The sequence below is a fragment of the Dermacentor silvarum genome, chromosome 3 (genome assembly GCF_013339745.2).
Source record: "Dermacentor silvarum isolate Dsil-2018 chromosome 3, BIME_Dsil_1.4, whole genome shotgun sequence".
Taxonomy (NCBI): Eukaryota; Metazoa; Arthropoda; class Arachnida; order Ixodida; family Ixodidae; genus Dermacentor; species Dermacentor silvarum.
Window position 1 is genome coordinate 169,910,984 of NC_051156.1, and position 20,471 is coordinate 169,931,454.

The 20,471-nt window shown below is 46.6% G+C and overlaps 1 protein-coding gene across 1 annotated transcript; it reads right to left on the reverse strand.

The window, feature by feature from the left end:
- Positions 1-5,105: 5,105 nt before the first annotated feature.
- On the reverse strand, positions 5,106-18,267 carry LOC119446073 (glutathione S-transferase Mu 4). The gene is made up of 3 exons (XM_037710410.2): positions 17,988-18,267; positions 9,027-9,300; positions 5,106-6,466 (listed from the first exon to the last, which is right to left on the reverse strand). The coding sequence occupies exons 2-3, from the start codon at positions 9,290-9,292 to the stop codon at positions 6,070-6,072; spliced, it is 663 nt and encodes a 220-aa protein (XP_037566338.1). The 5' UTR covers positions 9,293-9,300; positions 17,988-18,267; the 3' UTR covers positions 5,106-6,069.
- Between the last annotated feature and the right edge of the window lie 2,204 nt (positions 18,268-20,471).

Below are 20,471 nucleotides of genomic sequence, written 5' to 3' on the forward strand. Positions count from 1 at the left end.
TTAGCGCGCCACACAGATCCCCGAGAGAGACGACGCCTGAGCACGTATTTCGGAGGCCACAGTAGGCAAGCAGCAGAAGAAGACTTCCTCGAAATCACGAGGATGAAGTGGTTCTTTAGAAGACACGTCAGTGTCACAGTTTATGTGACAACAGTACATAATTAAATATACAGCTCTTACGAGTGTAGAAAAAAAAGCACAATACTAGGCTTGACGGGGCCTGCAACCCCTAAACGAGAGATATATATTTTATTGACAGGAAAAGTGAAGAATTCGGCCTCAACTGTTGCGCTCTAGTCTGCTGCTCTGCACTGGGGAAGAGGAAGAGGAGAGAAAGTACTGGGATGGATGATGATGAGGAGAACGGGAGTGAATGCTTATGTACATTACACGACGGATCCTTCTAGAGCCGCTCGTCTAGTTTCGTGACAAGCAGGAACTTAAACAGCGCTTTCGTTGTCCGCATTGCAGTTGCAGTATCAGGCCATGGGCCGAGGAGAGCGTCCTCAGACAGAAGTTGCCTGCCAATGCTGCCTACGAAAGTGTCCAACGTCCATCAAAAAATACGTATTAGACAAAATGATTGTAGCAGCATGTATACAATGACTACATACTCATAGCAAGTGCATGCACGCTGTTGTCGCAGTAAATGAGTTACTAAGATGTGGAAAAATCGCTGAATTCTGTTGATATTTCGGTTTCCCAAAAGAAGCTGCGCTTTAATCGGAGCTACTATACAAAACAGCTTCCTGTTACAGCAAGGCAGAGGTAAAAGAAGCAAGAAACGAATGCGAGCAATTAGCCCAGCCGTCCGTGCAGCTGGCGGTAGCAAAGAGAAGCCGCGCATACTTTAGGTGCCTGTTCGGTTCGTTGGTTCGCATCCGGGGTTTGTGCAGCTGCTGTACATGCACTCGTGTCTCGTGGGCGTCGAGACAAAGGTTTCGGGTGCCTGCCGCCACGTCCGCTGCTGTGCGGCATACACTGACGAAAAGCGGCTGGCACAAACAGTTTGCGCTAACAATGTTAATAAGGAAATTATTTAATTAAATTATGCAGTTTTACGTGCCAGAACCACGATCTGATTATGAACCATGCCGTAGTGGAGGACTCCAGATTAATTGTTACCACTTAGGGTTTGTTTAACGTGCACCTAAATGTAAGTGCGCGAGAATATTTGCCTTTCGCCTTCATCGAATGACGGTCACCGCGACTGGGTTCGAACCCGCGTCCTCGAACGCAGCAACGCAACGCCATAGCGACTGCATGGGCTTACCGTGGCGGGTGCGTGGGGTACTGAAAGAACAGTTCGTGCCATATTAGTTGCGTACAGTGACGGTAGTCTTTAGTTGAAGTCAGGGAATACAGGAAAAAAGTGTAGCGCCCTTTGATTTTGAAATGAAAGTATATGTGAAGCAGAAGATAGGCAACTGAAGAATGTTTTGAATAGGTAATTAGAGTGCAATTTAAGAGAAAACGGAGTTTCAAATGTCACAGACTTTGAAAGGAAGGCTGGGGCGGATACCAAGCAATTAAGAGACAACATGTATAGAAAAGTCGAGTGTTGAAAAAAGTTAACGGGCGCTTGAGCCACAAGGTGAGCGATGGAAAGGGATAAATAATTATTTATCTTATGCTGCAAAAAGAAGGATAGTTATTGATCTACATCATCATCATCATATTTGCCATCATCAGCCTATTTTTTATGTCCACTGCAGGACGAAGGCCTCTTTCAGCGATCTTCAATTACCCCTGTTTTGCTCTAGCTGAAGCCGTTTCTTGATAGTAATACAACAAAAAGGAAGAATGTGGTTAGCTGATCAGCAATTAGGTAGCACTGGTGAATCTCAGGACATCAGAAAGGGATAAGAAAAATTCGGACGATAACACAACACTGCCAGTCAGAACTAACGTTTTTGAGGTATTCGGCGGAATCTACTGGGTGCAATGAGCAATAATGTTACTAGATTTTTGCTCAGGTGGCAAGAACGCTCGCGCTGATATTTCGGACACTCTCTGCGCCATAACTTAGGGACATAACATCGCCCGTGTTAACTTAGGGAAATTCTTCATTATGGAAGTTCTCGAAATTTCTTAATATTGTCCAGCTGTTTTTATTATCTGCACTTTTTCTTTTCTTGCAACACCTAGACAGATATATGCATTTCCTTGTAATGTCACCGATTCCTTTGTCTGCACGTTTCCTACGTAATTTGTATATTTAAGCTTTTATATCTTTGTTTCCTCCTAAAAATATTCCTGGCCAGGACCTCGTAGTGGGCAAGCGTTACTGCTCATGAGAAAGCAAATAAGCTAGAAAACCCCCACGCGCAGTGCGAGGCAAATTACACAATTTCCTGACGTAGTGCCAGATGGCCGGGCCATCCCATCAGGGACCAGTCAAGGAAGCTTTAAGCCAGCTGCGACTGCGTTGGGGCTAACGGATGGCGAACTGTTGCCTCGCAATGACAGCAAAATTGAACGATTGGGAAGCAGCCGGTTTCAAACACAACAAAAGGCAGCGCATATCTCTCGTTGGTCATTCTCGTTCATCACTGAAGTTCCCCTTTGCCCGATGATGATTTAAAAAATTATATTACGGGGTTTTACGTGCCCAGACCAGGATCTGATTAAGAGGCACGCCGTAGTGCCTCTTAATCGGTTTCCCAAAAGAAGCTGCGCTTTAATCGGAGCTACTATACAAAACAGCTTCCTGTTACAGCAAGGCAGAGGTAAAGAAGCAGGAAACGAATGCATGCGAGCAATTAAATTTGGACCACCTGGAGTTCTTTAACGTGCACCTAAAGTCTAAGTACACGTGTGTTTTTGCATTTCGCCCCGATCGAAACGCGGCTGCCGTGGCCGGGATTTGATCCCGGGGCCTCGTGCTTAGCAGCCGAACACTATAGACACTAAGCAACCACGGCGGGTGGATGATGATCGGATGAAAGACGAAGGAGATGTCAGTGTTGCCGTGGAGCCTGTTGGTGTAATAATAGGACCCTTCACAATATTGCCGATCGTATTAGAAATAATTGAGAGAACTCCCCTACTGGCTTTCTTTCTTTAAATGATACGTTTTACTCACTCATATGAGTGGCAATAAAATACGTCTTTTTCAATATTATTTTTTTGCAATGCACCTTTACCTGTCTTACTTTTCCTCTTAAGTTTTATCTCCCTCCTCCCTTTTAACCCCCGGCTTTTTTGGCAGGTCCTCTGTAGTGAATAAGCACCATGGTCGGTTTAACGAGCAAGCAAGCATACGTGCCACCCGATTCTTGGCCGATCCTCCATTCTGAGTACATGCCACCGCAGATTTTCTTATTATGGTAATACTGTAAGAAACTCTGCGGGTATATATATATATATATATATATATATATATATATATATATATATATATATATATATATATATATATATATATATATATATATGTGTGTGTGTGTGTGTGTGTGTGTGTGTGTGTGTGTGTGTGTGTGTGTGTGTGTGTGTGTGTGTGTGTGTGTGTGTGTGTGTGTCACAGTTATACTGAGAACATTATCATCAGCATGGCGTCTCTCTCGGTTGTTGCACTGAATTATCGAGTTCTTCGTGCAACATTCGTAGAAAAGTGCCGCGAAACCCGGGACTGCGACCGCGGCTAGGACCGAGACTGCCAACGCAGAAAGAGGAGCGGCTGCTAACGTCGTCCGGAGGTATGCAGTACCTTTACTATCCCAGCTGCTCCGCTTTGACCTCCCCGTCACCGGGGCACGAGGTCCGCAAGCCGGGACATCCGCGCAAATCCGCACATGACACATGCGGTCGGCCTGGCCTCGTAGGTGCGGCCAATCACGCCATGGCTTCCGAACTGCCCGCTCATCCGAGCTAATATCAGTGGACTGTAAGTGTCGTCACCCGTCTCACACCTCACCTCATTCGTCGGCCGTATCATTCATCCATTAAAGTGTACCCGTTTAATTGTTTACTACTTGTTCAGAAGATTTTTGTCTATGTTGTTGTACTGCCTTTTAGTGTTGACCCCCTGAGTTTTTCGCGCCCATTCATAGCACTTTTACACTTTACACTTTTATGTACACTTTTATGCGCTCTTGACATGTTCTATTGACAGGATCGCGCAGATCTGTGGGTATTTAAGCCGGTGGTTCTTCAATAATAAACATCAGTTGTTAGAAAGCGCTCGTCCTTGTGTCTCCTTTTCTTCGTCCCTGTTTCTTTGCGCGCAAAAATTTAAGAAAATGAATCTGTTCCAACTAGGCCGACTCGCAGTTATGCTTCATTCATAGCACTTTCCTTCCTCCGTTTTTCTTTCTCCTTCCCTTAGCCGCGGTACAGTGCAAGCACGTGCTCTCGATTGATGACTTTCGGGGCTACCTTCACTTTTGCGTGACGCAGCGCCTCATTTAAGCGACCGGCATCCTGTCAGCTGCTTCATAGCGCACTGAGAGGGATGTGCCCGAAACGGATCAACCTTGAACGCGGCCCCGGGTGGGCCCATCAAAGGGGATAGACAGTTACAACATCCGCGGCCTTTGTCTTTTTTCCCCCTCATTGTTGTCACGATTTCGATGAAACCTTGTCTTGTAGAGTGCTAGAGGTTGCGGTCACTGGCGAAGACAAGACGAAATTTAGCGGCCGTAAGCGATGTCATTTTGCGTGAGTTCAAGGGCTGTCGCGAACGTGGCCATTACCGCCGCGTAGAGGCTTGAGGAATCGACCAACCAATGTATGCGCTTGTCTGTGATTGCACACACGTAGGAATTGCCCGGCGTACAACACATTAAAAGTTCACAGGGTTTCTTATGTCATCCCTAAGACGACTTGAAGGCGAAAGCCCAAGTGCCGATGTATTAATTAGCCTGTTTAATTAGCCACGCTAATTAGCCACTTTAATTCGCTGACTCATCCCCCTTAAATCGCTGAGTCATCCACTTTAATCGTTCTTCAAAACAACTGTTCGGGATTTCCAATGGTCTCAATTATACCGCTGACGCTGTCAAATGAACCTGTAATTGCAAGCACTCATGCACTCGTATAAGATGGTGTCAGTCATTGCTTATAAATATATAGCTTAAAGTGCAGAAGAAAAACAACACCAGGGATAACAGGAACAATATCAATTTCTTTATTGCGAATAATACGCGCTACATGTAACACATCCAACTAAGTAAAATATATGAAGAACCCTAGTGAATGCGTCATGATTTCTCTAGGCTAATCAAAGTCGGTTCCCGTGCAACCTGAGGTCACCCCAAAACTCGGCGTTTGCATCTATAGCTCGCACCCGTATTATACGCACATCAGGATTACCATTTCTTACCTCTGCGCGCGTTACCGTCAAGGCCACATATTTTCCCACTGTAGTGGTTGCAAGTGAATACACATAGCGATGCGTCTCTCTTCATCGGAACTCCACACCTTCGCAGCATCGCATAACCAACTATCGGTCACTATCGGTCAACTAGCGTTCCTGATACGAATCTGTCAATTCAAACGTTCTATCTTTGGCTCTCGGGTGTGCCGTCTCGAAGACCCGAAGCGTTAGCGAAAGTTTGGGACCAGAGATAATCCTCGGGATCAGGGGCCTGAAATTTCACATTGCACTCTAGACGTGGTAACATTTTCATATTTTTATAGGCCAGTGGCGCTCTTTGACCGAAAGGGCCGCGAAGGCTTGGGTAGTTTGGTCAACTTCTTCGTCAGGTGTAAACGTACAACCAATGCCATTAAAATTTTAAAAGGTTAATATACACCTAATTGCAGCGATTGCCATCATGTTACACGTGCACTGAAATGTGAAATCTGGAGGCTCAGTAGTAATATATTGTCGGCTCCTGCAAATTTTTCTCCGTCTAATGTAACCTCTCGGGCTCATAGTACTTTAGTCTCTATACATTCGAATTATTTAGGTCAAACTACCAGTTACTTACGGCATAGTATTACAATTATGTTCAGCTGCGAAGAGCGCGGGTCTGTTACCTATAGAAATGTGAAAATGTGCTCCTTTAATAATAAAAAAAAACACCGTGTTTAGAGTGCGCAGAGGACATCATTCCTCGGCATCTCCTACTCCTTGACGTGTCCCCACTTGCCCTGCGGTCCCATGAGGGGCCACTTGCTGTACTTGTCCGAGGCGAAGTACTCCTTCAGGTTGGGCAGCTCCTCGAAGCGCCGCATGTACGCCACCACGACGGGGAATCCCTGGAACGCCTCGGGCTTGAATTCGTGGTTCCAGTCGAGCGCCTCGTAGAGCATGAAGTCGACGTAGCTGAGCCGGTCGCCGAGCACCCACAGCTTGCCCTGCAGGTGGTCGTCCCAGAGTCGCAGCTGTCCCAGCATGGTCTCCTCGTACTTGGAGCGCTGCTCCTCGAAATTCGGCGAGTAGCAGACCATGACGAGCCACCAGGCAAGGTCCCTCGCCTGCTGCTCCATCACGTCCAGCTTGGTCGTCTCCTCCTCGTCTCTGCGAGTCGTCCTCGTCGTTAGACGCGGTTTGAGCGTAGATGAGGCAGAGAAAAAAAGCATTACAGGGGCGACGCAACTAACGACCCAGCTAAGCGACCCTCAAAACAAAAACGACCCAACTAAGTTCGGTCGTTTAGTTGGGTACCCGCTGTACCCGCCGTATCCGCCGCGAATTTGGCCGGCCGAATTCACCAAGTTTTTTGTGGATGCTTGTGAATACGCGCCCTGGTGTTTAAAGCGCAAGGTAAAATAGTAACGAAAGTTTGAAAATTGTGAAGAAAAGATACATGAAAGTAAACAAAAGAACGTAATTATTTTCTAGTAGAATTGCAATAACGTACATTTGCGAAAGAAAAAAGAATGCCGAAAGTATGTGTAAGCATACCCCCGAATTTCAATTGGCCTACCCCGAAATTTCAACTTCCCCCAAATTTCAAGTTGGCCCAGCCCTAAACTTCAGTAGGCCCACCCCAATTTCAAGTTGGCCCACCCCAAATTAAAGTTGGTGCACCCCCAAATTAAAGTTGGTCCACCCCCAAATTTTTAGTTTGCAAACCCCAAATTTAAGTTGGCTCACCCCGAAATTTAGGTTAACCCACCCGCAAATTACCCGCCGTGGTGGCGTAGTGTCTTTGGTGTTGCGCTGCTAAGCCTGAGGTTGCGGGATCGAATCCCGGCCGCGGCGGCCGCATTTCGCCCGCAATGCGAACACATCTGTGTGCCGCGTATCGGGTGCACGTTAAAGAACCTCAGGTGGTCAAAACTAATCGGGAGTCTCCCACTACGGCGTGTCTCATAATCATATCGTGGTTTTGACACGTGAAACCCGAGAATTTATTTAAACCCGCAAATTTCAAGTTGGCCGGCCCATTTGCATAATTCAAGTTGGCCCACCCCCAAATTTCAGTTGGTCCACCCCTACATAAGCTTCCGCATGCATTTTTAAGGATCCTTGTGTATGCTATGCAACGTGTATTCTCACGGAATGTTTCCGTTTATACCACCACAAACGTCTCAATTTCATTGCCACGCATTCTTTTATATTTATGCACTGCAACGTTCACAAGCTGCGCCGAAATGCAAAACACCAAATCAGGGGGAAGCACAGTGTGAGACGTGCACGCAGCGATGTCACAGGGACGAAGGCGATGCACTACGATGCCTGTTGAGGAAATAATGGTGATGACAGATGCATGCACAAGAAAAGCGCGACGCGCGCAAAACAACACTTGTGAATTCTGTACCTCTTGTGTGACAGTGGGGCATATCTATTATGGAGGACTGCATGGCCAAGAAGAAGCACACCCCTTGTGACACCTACCGAATGGCTAAATCAATGAAGTAAAGTAAATCACTGAATCCGTGGTATGTAGTTCACTACTCGTTCTACTTTTATATGACCAGTATGTTTAATATCATGATCATGAGAAAGAAATTTACAGAAGAATAAAATTGGGTTGGAGTGCATACGGCAGGCATTGCCAAATCCTGACTGGGAGCTTACCACTGTCGTTGAAAAGAAAAGTGTACAATCATTGCATTCTACCGGTGTTAACATATGGGGAAGAAACTTGAAGGTTAACAAAGAAGCTCGAGAACAAGTTAAGGACCGCACAAAGAGCGATGGAACGAAAAAATCTTAGGAGTAACGTTAAGAGACAGGAAGAGAGCGGTGTGGATCAGAGAACAAACGGGGATAGCCGATATTCTAGTTGACATTAAGCGGAAGAAATGCAGCTGGGCAGGCCATGTAATGCGTAGGATGGATAACCGGTGGACCATTAGGGTTGCAGAATGGATACCACGAGAAGGGAAGCGCAGTCGAGGACGGCAGAAAACCAGGTGGGATGATGAAGTTAGGAAATTCGCAGGCGCAAGTTGGAATACGCTAGCGCAAGACAGGAGTAATTGAAGATCGCAGGGCCTTCGTCCTGCAGTGGACATAAATATAGGATGATGATGATGATGATGATGATGATGATGATGATGATGATGTTTAATATCATGATTTTGCTTTATTTTGCTACCATGGAGTCATTCCAGTCACCACCTAACCTTGACCGAAGGTCCAAATACAGCCTTTGACTACGCGACCTCCTTTTTGTATTTCGTAGCTGTCAAAACTTCTAACCACTTTGTGAAGCAATAAAAGTTGGACGGACTAAACCAGTCCATTAACAGATCGATGTGTTTTAGAGATGCCTGTGAGCCGACATTGTATGTAGGAAGTTAACTTTTTTTTGTTTGTTACAGAGAACAGGGGCGCATAATAGGAAACCAAGCATCGTTTGTTTTCACGAAAGCATTTTCTATAGTTGCAAGAAGATAGAAAAAAGTAAACTCTCTTTTTGTTTGTTTGCCTTTGTTGTTGTGGCTGCCTTTACTGTTTCTTTGTTGTCACGTTGCACTGACAAATTCAGCTTTGTGTGTCCCTCACATGACAGATTAATACGCTTCTAGAATCCGAGTCGACGACGTTTATGTCCACATTTCTTTGCTAAGTGTCAGTTTTTCTTCAATGCACGAGCAAAGTTTAAAGGAAACTTCGCCGTGCATACCTAGCGCCGAGGTCGTGCTTCCGGGCCAAGTAGCGCATGATGGCCAAGCTCTGGCTGATCTTGACCTCATCGTCGATGTAGTACGGCAGGTTGGGGAACATGACACCCAGCGTGAACTTCTCCTTGAGCCAATCATCGCGGTTGTATTCGGGCGCCTGGCCGAACTTGTAGCGTTTGTCCTCGAAGTCGACCCCTTTGTAAATCAGCAGGTTGCGGATGGGCTGCCCCAGACCCCGCAGGTCCCAGTATCCCAGCGTGGGTGCCATTTGGGCTTCTGTAATGGCAATAAATAAATAAATAAATAAATAAATAAATAAATAAATAAATAAATAAATAAATAAATAATAAATAAATAAATAAATAAATAAATAAATAAATAAATAAATAAATAAATAAATAAATAAATAAATAAGTCATATAAGAACAATCGCTGAAAGGACTTTTAACTTCACTTCTCCCTTGCACATGATGCCATTGACGTACTTGTGAAATACCTTTAATACATTTCATTGGTCGAGCACGTGCATGTAGGATGTACACCAGTTGATTTCAGGCGGCATGCCTCAGGCTTAAAAGAAAAATATTTTCGCTGCACCTTTGGTCTCTAAACTTTTGCTCACGACTGCACATTCGTTCTTATCGATTACGGATTGAAGCGTGCACGTTGACACACTTGCGCTTATGCAAGGCGCAGTCGGTGAAAACAGGAACACAAATGATTAATCCGATAGAGTTTCCCACCTCTGAGCAGAGTACTCGGCGAGAGGACTACCACCTCAGGTCGAACTCTCTGCGTGCTCCCAATAAATGTTCGTTCTTTCTCGCTCTCCCGCCAGAGCGAACTCCGGCGCTGCGATCGCCCAACTGTATACACAAGGATTTGTCTATTCTTCGCGCTTGTGACTTCAGGCGTTCTTCTCGCGTGATTTATAACGCTTTAACGTTCTTAATTTCTGAGAAAGCATAGTTCCATAAACACGGCACGACAGCATAATTATCTGCTCACACGCGTACTCATTCAGGATTGCTGCATTTCTAACGCGCACGTCTCTCTACCCCCGTCTCTTTCTCTCTCCCTCTTTCTATGCCCTTTCTCCCTTCCCCGGCGTAGGGCAGCCAACCGGACTCTTGACTGGTTAACATTAATTCCTGCCTTCCTTTCATCTCTCTCGCTCTCTAACGCTCTATTTCGAAGCAAATTATCCTGTTGCAATGTTACGAAGGCCTTCAAAACCAGGAGGACGAAGTTTAAGCAAACAAACGCAACGCCCGTGATCTAAATGCTGGCCGAACCACCACTGCAGCTCCGGTAGACACTGGGAGCGGTTCCTAAATTTCAGAAAGGCCCGTTTCTTCCCTTTTCTCTGCGCGCGGACCTCTTCTTTCTTTCGCGATCCTTTCTGCAAGAAGGAAGTTTACCGTGTGATTCGGTCCTATGAGATTATTTAGCAAGCGAAAATAAAAGTAATACCAGCAAACGGTGGCCCCAGGAGAGAACCTCAGATTATAATCAGTCTCCTCTGCCAGGCCGCGAGGGAAGTGAGAATTTGCGCAAATACTCTAAGGCCACACAACGTTTCATTATTTAGTGTACACTTCGCCGGCACCTCTAGGACATCCAAAGGGGTAACGGAGACACCGAAGTTAGACCTGGAGGAGGCGGGGCGGGGGCGGGTTGTGTAAGTGTCCACATAGTGGACATGTCCGTTTCGTCTGCTGCTCAAGTGTTGATTGGCTGGAGTACCTGTCTCTTTCTGATGCGCACCCCAGCCCAGCCAATCAGAATTTCAGCAGCAGACAAAATGGACATGTCCACTAGGTGGAAACATACAGAATACCCCCCGCTCCATTGTCTGGGGGCTCGCCGAGGCCTACAAATGCCAGGGGTGTATAAGATCGGCTGTTCGCTATCGCCGACTGCCGATCTCGTATACAAACATACACCAGTGAGCTCCGGATAGCCGATAGATTCGCCGGCGGTACGTCGAGGCCTCGGCGATCACATTAAAACCCTTGCGAAAGCACATAAGTTTTGATGTAGTATGAAGATCCTAGCGCCGACGCCTTTGATTAGACTGCCCTACGGATAGGCTTACGTTATTTTGCGTAGCAGGCCGGTGAGCATATCTCACTTACCGCTATCGCATTAAAATAAGTCCGTGCATTTCAACCATGATTATCGCGCCGTTCTAAGTGCCATATCAGTGGTTCTTGTAGGCAAAGGTAATGAACTTTGGGCAATCTTTATACGAAACTGTGTAGCTAGCTGTACTGCGGACCGTGCAGGTACCGGATTCACGGTGTGCTATAAATATGACTCCATTGTCGGGGGAATGCAGTGGGGGTGTCGTGTACGCCACATCCGCCGAAAGAGATATCCGCTGTCGACGATCAGTAAAGGTTTCACGTTTCGGCAGCGCGCAACGCGTGGCATGAAGTGGCGTGGCTCAGGGAGTAAATATAGTAGCACTTGTACTCCGCTCTAGGGCCTAACGCCATAAACAGGGTATAACAGGAGCGCCCACTTAAGCGATAAGGGCGTACCGCTGATGCTACTCGAAGCACACATTCCATTCTGCAGAGCGAGAAGCAAACCAGTGTCAGGAACTCGGCGCGAGTGCTTTCACTTTCGCACCGCTATCGAGAAGTGGCCCATCGACGCCCCTCGGGTCGTGAAGGCCACGGAAGCAGGAAGAATCGTGGACGGAAGGTCGTGAACGACATAGTGATCTATGGTTGATATTGTGTCGCAAAACGTAGGTATTAGCCACTTTGAAGCGCTACTCCTGCCTACGGAATCTGTAGGCACGGGTCCAAAGGTCGTCATATCGAGAAGTATACGTGTCGCCACACAACAGCCAGGAGATCTGCAGGTCCCACCCGTCCGCTTTAAAGAAAGAAAGAAAGAGAGAGAAAGCAAAAACGATCGGGTACTTTGATTTAGATGCACGTGAACTAGCTTCGGGTGCGAAAAAATAATCAGGAGCTCACCAATATGCCGTCCCTCATAGTACAGGTGTGTTTAGCAGATCAACCAAGTTAATCTTTAGCCAAAGGACTATATTCAGAACTTAGCGGAAATAAGAGGTGTTCAGAACCTGGCGAGTGCGGCTGTTCGCCATACTGCTTCATTTTAGTGCTGCAATATCTTGTTGTCGTCGTCGTCATTGATGTTAGTAGTAGTAGTAGTAGTAGTAGTAGTAGTAGTAGTAGTAGTAGTAGTAGTAGTAGTAGTAGTAGTAGTAGTAGAAGTAGTAGTAGTAGTAGTGATAGTAGTAGTAGTAGTAGTAGTAGTAGTAGTAGTAGTAGTAGTAGTAGTAGTAGTAGTAGTAGTAGTAGTAGTAGTAGTAGTAGTAGTAGTAGTAGTAGTAGCAGTAGCAGTATTAGCAGTAGAGTAGTAGTAGCAGCAGTAGTAGTAGTAGTAGTAGTTGCTGTTTGAAGATCCCCCAGTTACAGATAACGCTCTTTCTTGTTTATTGTTGCTTGAGCAACGAATTTGACATTTTGAGGTCACCAGCTCTGACGTAGCCTAGTCTTCCCATCTTTCTACATCTGAGTAAATAAAAAAAAAAAAAACATAGACTTAAGGGAGCGGCCCGCGGTCCTCCCTCCATAACAACAAGGAGGGGGGGGGGGGGGGATGACTTCTTCAGGACCTCAATGAAGTTTACTACCTACCTACCTACATAGCGCTCTCCCGACTTTCCAGCTGAATTTCTGGAAATGGCAAGAATTACCGTCCTCAAAAATTGCACTGTTTAACGTTCACTGATTACTTTTCTAATTGTTCACTTCCGGGCGTATGTTGCAATAGCGAAATGGAGCCGAAGAGTAGTAAGTCATATCGGCTCAGCAGACAACCGAAGACTGGCACCTCTTTCTAGATATTTGCCTCAAAAATCTGCTACAATATGCATTGGCGTCCAAGTTAAGATCGTCTCAAACTTCTAGAAATAGCTTTCTGGAGACCGTTAACTGAAACGCCACTACATTTCGTAGTACATCTTACACCCGTGTACTTAGATTTAGGTGCACGTTAAGGAACCCCAGGTGGTCCAAATTTTCCGCAGTCACCCACTACGGCGTGCCTCATAATCAGATCGTGGTTTTGCCACGTAAAGCCCCATAATTTAATTCATGTTTTAGTACAGCTTAAGGATGTATATTTAGACAAAAGTGCTAGTCTTAGAATTCCTGCTACGCCCGTATGGCATCACCACTGCTCGGCTTCAATATTCGTAATTGCGACAAGTCCTCTAAAACGAGTGCTTAAAGAACTTAATTACAGAATACTATAATTAACTATACCTGGACGTTGCGATTTCTCCTGCAAATAATGTCCGTTTTCTTGGCATAATCCCCCTGTACAGGCCTAAACGCTCCATAATCTCAGCGCAATTTCATAGAAAATCTGTTCGAGCTTGAAAAAAAAGTGCACAAAAGTACGCCATATAATCTATAGAGGTTTACCGACGCACCTACCGTAAAGTACAGTGCCTCATTTAATATTTTCGACAGACTATTATCGTTCTTTTTGGACAGATAAGGCTCCCAAGTAGGACCTTTGCAGGTTTGCAGCACAAACTCTTCGAGGAAGCGTCCAGCACGCTTTCACGTAAAGGTGAAATCGCTCCACCATGACCGCGAAAGTGACGAAAAAAAAAAAGAAAAAAAAAGGCTGGGTTTAGTCTAATACTTTCTCTGACCACGTCGTCTGCAGTTTCGTACGTCCGAGCGCACGGTGGCTACGCTTCATCTCATCCGCTTCCTAATGGAACATCCTGGACAATAAGGAATGATGCAACGACGCGTAAGATCCGGCAACACGGGGTATTCCATTCGTGGCGTTTTAGCACACCGCATGAGAGAGAGAGAGAGAACATTTTAATGAGAGAAAAAGCAGAGAGGTAGGCCGGATGGAGCTTTGCCTCTGCCCTGCTAGTCTGCGTATGGGAAAGGGAGAAGGGGAAGGAAGAACAAGGAAAAGAAAGGAGGCGAGACACACGCGAGCGTCTGGTGTGCGTGCCCTATACATGTCCCTTCAGAGTCGCCACCGATCGAGTTTTCGACCGACACAGCTATTGCAGATGTTGCCTTTCGCCGGTCCAATCAGTGCATAATAGTTCGCCAGTTATCCAGCAGCCCACCTTGTGAGCGATCCAAAAAGCGTGCTCGCGAGAACATTGATGCGGCTCGCAGAGTGAATCACCGAATGAAACACTTTTCTCTCTATCTCTCAAACGCGAATCTTCCCTATAGGGTGTATATGATAACGGCTTTTTTAACCACGGGGGCTTGAATCGCTTTCTATGACGCCTGCGCAGAATAATCCGTTGAGCGTCGATGAAGCTGTGATGCCCAGCCATGTGAACAGTCGATCTGCTCCAGTAACATCTCCCAGACCATTAGAGCGTATGCACAACTTGCGTGCTTACGAGTTTCGTTGCTTTAATGAAGTTCGGTTTTCCGCTTGGCTTTTCCGTTGTATAGGTGCCCTCTGCGTACGAAATCTGCAAGCAGAGACACGTGCGAAGACCTGCAGGATCTTTGTTTTTCGCATGCGGTCTGAAATCGTTTGCCCTTCCTCGTTCTCGACGCGATCACCGACGACCCAGCAATTGACGGTGTGTACCCACTCGTGTCGTTCGGCTTCCTCACCTTGGCCGTACGAGAGTTACGACAGGGAGCGTGAAAAGAAAGAAGGGCCGTGACGGCGACCTTGCTGCAAGGCCACAGAGGGCGACACTTATGCCGATGTTTACGCAGCGGCGGGACAAACATGCATGCAGCGGAGGACACAGTGGCCCGACAAGTGGCAGCGAACGATGAAGACACGTTGAATCACGCTTCTCTATAACTGCGCTAACGGCTCTTTAGCGTAAATTTAGTTGTTGCTAGAGGCTTCCGCGCTTGGGTGTATGTACAAGGCACATATAGTCCGAATTGCGAGCAATATGCTAGACCCGCAGCAGTTAAGTGCGGATGAGACGTGCTACCAATGTCAGTGAGTCAGTACGCTCCACTGCAAGGTAACGGTAAAGCCTTAGACGCCAAACCAAAACGACAAGCACATAGCCACACCCGTCCCATGCAGTGTACTTCTCCCCTTATGGCACGAGTTGAAAGGCCCGAAGCTGGGACATACACTGCACTGGTTGCACGCATAATTCGCTATGTAGCGATAAGTTGCCGGCAGCGTGTATAAATTCAGGACGCGAAATAAAATTGTGTGCTTCCACGTCGCACCTGCGGTCTCCCGACATATGCTCGCGATTTTATAGCTACTCGCAGCAGCTTTTGGAATACGGAAGCCACTGGGGAAATTTGTGTCCTAGCTGTTTACAGGCTGCAGTCGAATGAGTGCAACACGATGAACAGAGTTAATGGAGCACGCCTTTAGTTTTGCGCCTGCATGCTTGCCTTACAGCTGCGAGAAAAATTAAGCTTTTGCGTGTCTTCCCGTGTCCTGGAGACTTCCTTCTCGAATGCATGGGTGGCGTTTTTACCAACATTACTAGAAACAACTCAGTTTCGCAGCTCGGCACATTGGCCAGCGCAAGCATGTGGGCCACGCGGTGGTCGCGCGAACTAACGGCGCTGCGGTCGAGTCCGGCTACCGGTTGGCCGCGTCGGCTGCTGCTGCAGCGGCGCGGCAGAATGGTATTGATCACGCGTTCGCTCATCTGCGTCGATTTATTGCTCCACTGAACAGCTATACTGCCTTCGTAATTGGAGTTCATGGTTTTCACTATGAGTGACAGCTTCGCAAGCGCAGTATGAATCCTAAGGGCGACGTAAACGCTTCGATTTCAACGACTATGCGTTACTGAGAAGCTACTCCGACATCAATTGTGACAGGATGTGCTCGCCACACAAGGCAGTTCATAATCAATCATGCGGGAGGGGAATAAAAGCAGGATAGCTAATGAGGGAAGAAGAAAAAAAAATTGAAAACTACCAGATGGCGGAAAAAAGCTTTAAAATTATTCTTTATTCGGCCATCAGCAAATGGACAGTTCCCTTACTTCCTATACAGGGTGTCCCAACTATAATGCACCAAGATTTAAAAATATGCAAATGCCACGGTGCTGTACAGAACCAAGGTAATGATGTTTACCGTCGCTAGGAGATACTCAGATAATTTTATTGCATTCCGCCTAAATACATATTTAGTGTCAAAAATTAATCATAATATTAATCAAATAATATATATACAGCATATACTATATGCTGTATGCCTGATAGCAAATGGATATGTCGTTTGCCTTCAATTGTTAACCTGGAGTTTAGTGTTTACGCCACGAAATTTTCCGAATAACGAGAGGTATACAGCTTCGCCGTTAAAAAAACATTTCACCAAAGGGACAATAATGCTTTCGCATACCCACACGTACGCAGTCTCAAGTCTCTCTACCGAACTATTGTACCCAAAGTCACAAGGCGACGAAAATCTTTCGACTGTCGAAGGAGCCGATAGATATGGCAGGGCCACGAGATACCACTTTGTATAACCTACATTGTTTCTCATGGTACTTGCGTACATTATTGTACAATACTTTTTAAACCTTAATATTTTTTCAGAAAGCGCTTATGCGGCTCAATGCAGTTGTGCACCTAGCACAAGACTTTTATCTAACTTAAGCTGGGAAAAAAATAAAAACATGTACCGGCTATTGCTAATACAAAAAAAAAAAATGTGGGCAGCTTGCACTGCTGGTGCAAGGCTGGAGTAAACAGCGGAGCCGGTGATCGACCTAGCTTCTTCCAGGTTTTACTAGGCTTGGCTAAGTTTTGCTAGGAAATGCTAAGTGCTGCTAGACACGGTATTCCGAATTCGCTCGCCGTTGACGCGCAGATTCTCGCTTGGCCGCGCGACACGCTTCAAGATGAGCGGCGGCTTCTTCGGGTGTCCGAATCTGCTTTGGTCGTCCCATGTCAAGGCTACATGTACTCGCCGCAGAGTCAACGAGAGTTCTGCCGCCGTCGCGGCGGCTCCGGGCTTTATTTCCCCGGTGACGTCACGGCCAAGCTGCGCTATATATACTTAGTGACGTCACCACGCTTTCATATATAAAAGGGAGACTCGTCTAGCAACTCATTCAGTTCATTATAAGACTGTCATGGGTAGACCACGGAAATTAAAGACACCAGAAGAACAGCGTGAATACAATGCTCGACCATGTGTGGTGTTTGATGCAGCTTCGCTGGGCATTCACGTTCGCAGGGCGGGATGGCGGCCATTCTTTTTTTCATGGAAATCAGAGCCGCCGTGCATATTTATTTTTTAGTGTTACAGCATTTGTGATTCCCGGCAGCGCACAGCGGCAAGGACAGATAAAGCTACTAGTACTGGCATCGCTGAGTCACGTATCATCATCATCATCATTATCATCATCACGTATAGAGCTAGTATAATTGTCGTTGATAATGATCCCTTCAATTATAGCACTAAGCCCACTGTGGGAGATATTCCGAGAACCGGAGTTATTAAGATAACATGAATGTAAATGAATATATGCGCAAAAAATAACGAACATAGTCAGTCATCTTTAACAATATCCATTCATCTTTCTTATTCTCCGTCAAGGCAACTATAGTTGGGCAAGCTGGTTGCGCTTAATTGCTGAACATCACACGTCTAATTTTTATTTTCGTTCTTAACTCAACGGGCGGGGTCTGGCTCGTTACTCCGTGCTCGTCGTCTCTCGCTGTCCTTAATTGTTCATTAGAACCAAAGCGCCCAGTTACATCGGCTACTGTTGCAAGCTTTTTCAGCCTTCGATGCATCTATCCATCATCCATCCATACGGGCCACACGCGCGCGGAAGTAAACGCAATGAATATATCAAATTGGAAAGACGAGCATTCGATTTCCTTTTATTTTGCCTTAGGTAAGCTTTTTTTTCTCTCTCTCTCTCTCTTTCTTCCCCAAAATAATACAAGAGACCGGTGAGTACTTACTACAGCACGAGTTTGGAAGATTTCCTCCTTGCCTGAGCTACGGGACCGAGTGCAGCGATCACGTTGGCGCGCAAGGTGTATCTGTGGATTGTCCGCACTGATCGTGTCGTCCTCGTCCGCGGGGCGCTGTCTTGTCTGTCTGGTAGACTCCGCTGTCAGGGCTGCGTGATTCACCCGTCGACGAGGGGAGTTGTATTGGGAGGAGAAGGGGAGGGGCGTGTGATGGCGTCGTCAACGACGGCGACGAGTGGAAGCTGCTGCGGGCGGATGCGCGTCCTCCGTACAATGCGAACGAAGAGGATCGCTCTATTGAGTCGAGCTGGTCGGGGAGAGAGCAGGGGACGTAATGGGGGGAGAGCGCGGTGGCGAGCGCGTACACGACTTATACCGCGTTTGCCCACGTGTTGCGAGCACGTGCACGGGCTCTGAACGCACGTGTGTATAGGTAGTGTGTAGTGAACGAGGAAATGTGGGTTAGTTGGTGATCTAAGAGAGAGAGAGAAACGAAGAACAGAGAAAGACAGGGAAGTTAACGAAGGTCGTGACCGGTTGACTGCTCGATACATTTCGGGAAGGAGAAACCGGGTTCTAAATTCATTTCGCGCAGTCGGTTTCGCGTTGCTCGCCAAACCGATTATTTGTGCCTATAGATGTCGGCTCATCGGCAACACAATTGAGCAGTTAGATCAGTACTCGTGGCGTCTGTTTTTCAGGTTCTTGTATCCTCGTCTTCCATGTGAAAAGAAAAAAAAAAGAAAGAAAAGAAAGGCAAACCATGTATCGTGGCTACAGCCAGCTCTAAACCAGCTAACCAGCGTTCACGCTGTGGTAATTTTATTTGTATTTTTTTTCTCTGTTTAGGATTTGTTAATCATGAGGAATAGTGTGCGAGGCCATGACCAATGGGTGTCGCTATCTAAAGAACAGGGGAGCTGTGAAGTTTGTTACAAGGGGCCGAGATGACTGCTGAATACGCACAAGCAGATGCACACGCACAGAAGACAATCAAACGCTCTGTCTATGAACAGACTGTGCGTTTTGTGTGCGTATATCATTTGGCGAACGTTCTCCTATGGAAAGCACCGACCCGCGCGGGAAGTCTTTCTAGGTAGAGCAAACGAAATTGCGCCGATGAGATGACATACAGGCCTGGAGACCATTGTCGGTTTATAGTTGGCCTTAAAAGAGCGATCAACGATTTGTTGACCAGCGAAGCGTCCAACTTAACTATCCAATTTACAGCAGCCCCGAACAGTTCGAATACCACGACAAGTATCGCGTCAAATTTGTAATATAATGAGATCTATGCAGATATATAAAGTCTCAAGTCTGTATCTCGGCCGTGATAAACACTTCAGCGGAGCGTTTTTTTTTTTTTTTCGCGGCCTAATCCACCAAAATCAGCATTTACAGAACGAGACACGAGCCTTGTCATGCATGCCGTTCGTCTTGCCGAAGCAGGCATTGGTTTGCGTGGGTAAAAAATAGTGTTGTGTGTGTGTGTGTGTGTGTGTGGGGGGGGGGGGGGGGGTTGCACTGATACTTAGGGGAGGTAAAGATATTCAGCGCACGGACCGAGAGAATATATACACGATACTCCGCCAGGATGCAACCATACCAACTTGTCTTCGAGCTTCCCATTCTTCTGAAGAAGACTCGTTGTTCTGCTTCTTCCTCGATATGGACAAGTTAGAGAGAAGTCATGATCCCGCAGATGCTAGCGCTGGCCACGCGCCAGTCGATGAGTATTTGCTCGTGGGTCGTAACTCGGGTGTCGCGGCTCTCGAAGCCCCGGCGCCCTTGTTTGCGTCCTCGTGCATTGTGTAGCTCCTTGTTGCGGACCGAGAAGTGGCCGCGTGGTGCTACATACATGTGTGGCTTGGTGCTCGTCGAGGTCGCAGCGCCGGTATAGAAACGGTCCCCGCTCGGGTGGCGACCATGGTGGTCCTTGTGAGCACTTAAGACGCACGTATAGATGCAAGGTCAACAAAATGAAATGCGAATAAGGCTGAACTCGGCTGGGGTGATTGAAAGTGAAATAATAATTTTGAAAAATCATTCTCCCTTTATATCAGGAGATTCAGCGGTCGAAGAAAATTCGGCGTTCATAGGCTTTGGATTACTTGAGCACGTGACCGCATACATGCACGCGTGTGCTTTTAGGAAGAGTTCAAGAACGCACGTGACTTCACTTTAACAAAAATGATTTTAGACAGTCTATATATAGATTGTGTGATTTGTAACAACGTATTGGTGAGGGCTGGTCGGTTCAACTTCAATATAAGCTGAAAAAGCAAGACCATATAACATACGCAAGCAAGTGAGTGAGTACGAACTTTATTTAGGTCCTGAGAAGAAAGAAACAAGTAACAAACAAGAAAACACGAACCAAAGAAGAAGCGCAGAAACGCACTACGGCACCTGTGGTTTCTAGGGCACAAATTCATTAGGAAGATAGGCGGCGACAATCGAGCGTTAGGAATA

Excerpts from the sequence above, each read along its gene's own strand:
- LOC119446073 (XM_037710410.2), bottom strand. The coding sequence starts at position 9,292 with ATGGCACCCACGCTGGGATACTGGGACCTGCGGGGTCTGGGGCAGCCC. Across the intron at positions 6,467-9,026 it reads AAGCACGACCTCGGCGCTAG|AGACGAGGAGGAGACGACCA; the intron begins GTATGCACGGCG and ends GACGACTCGCAG.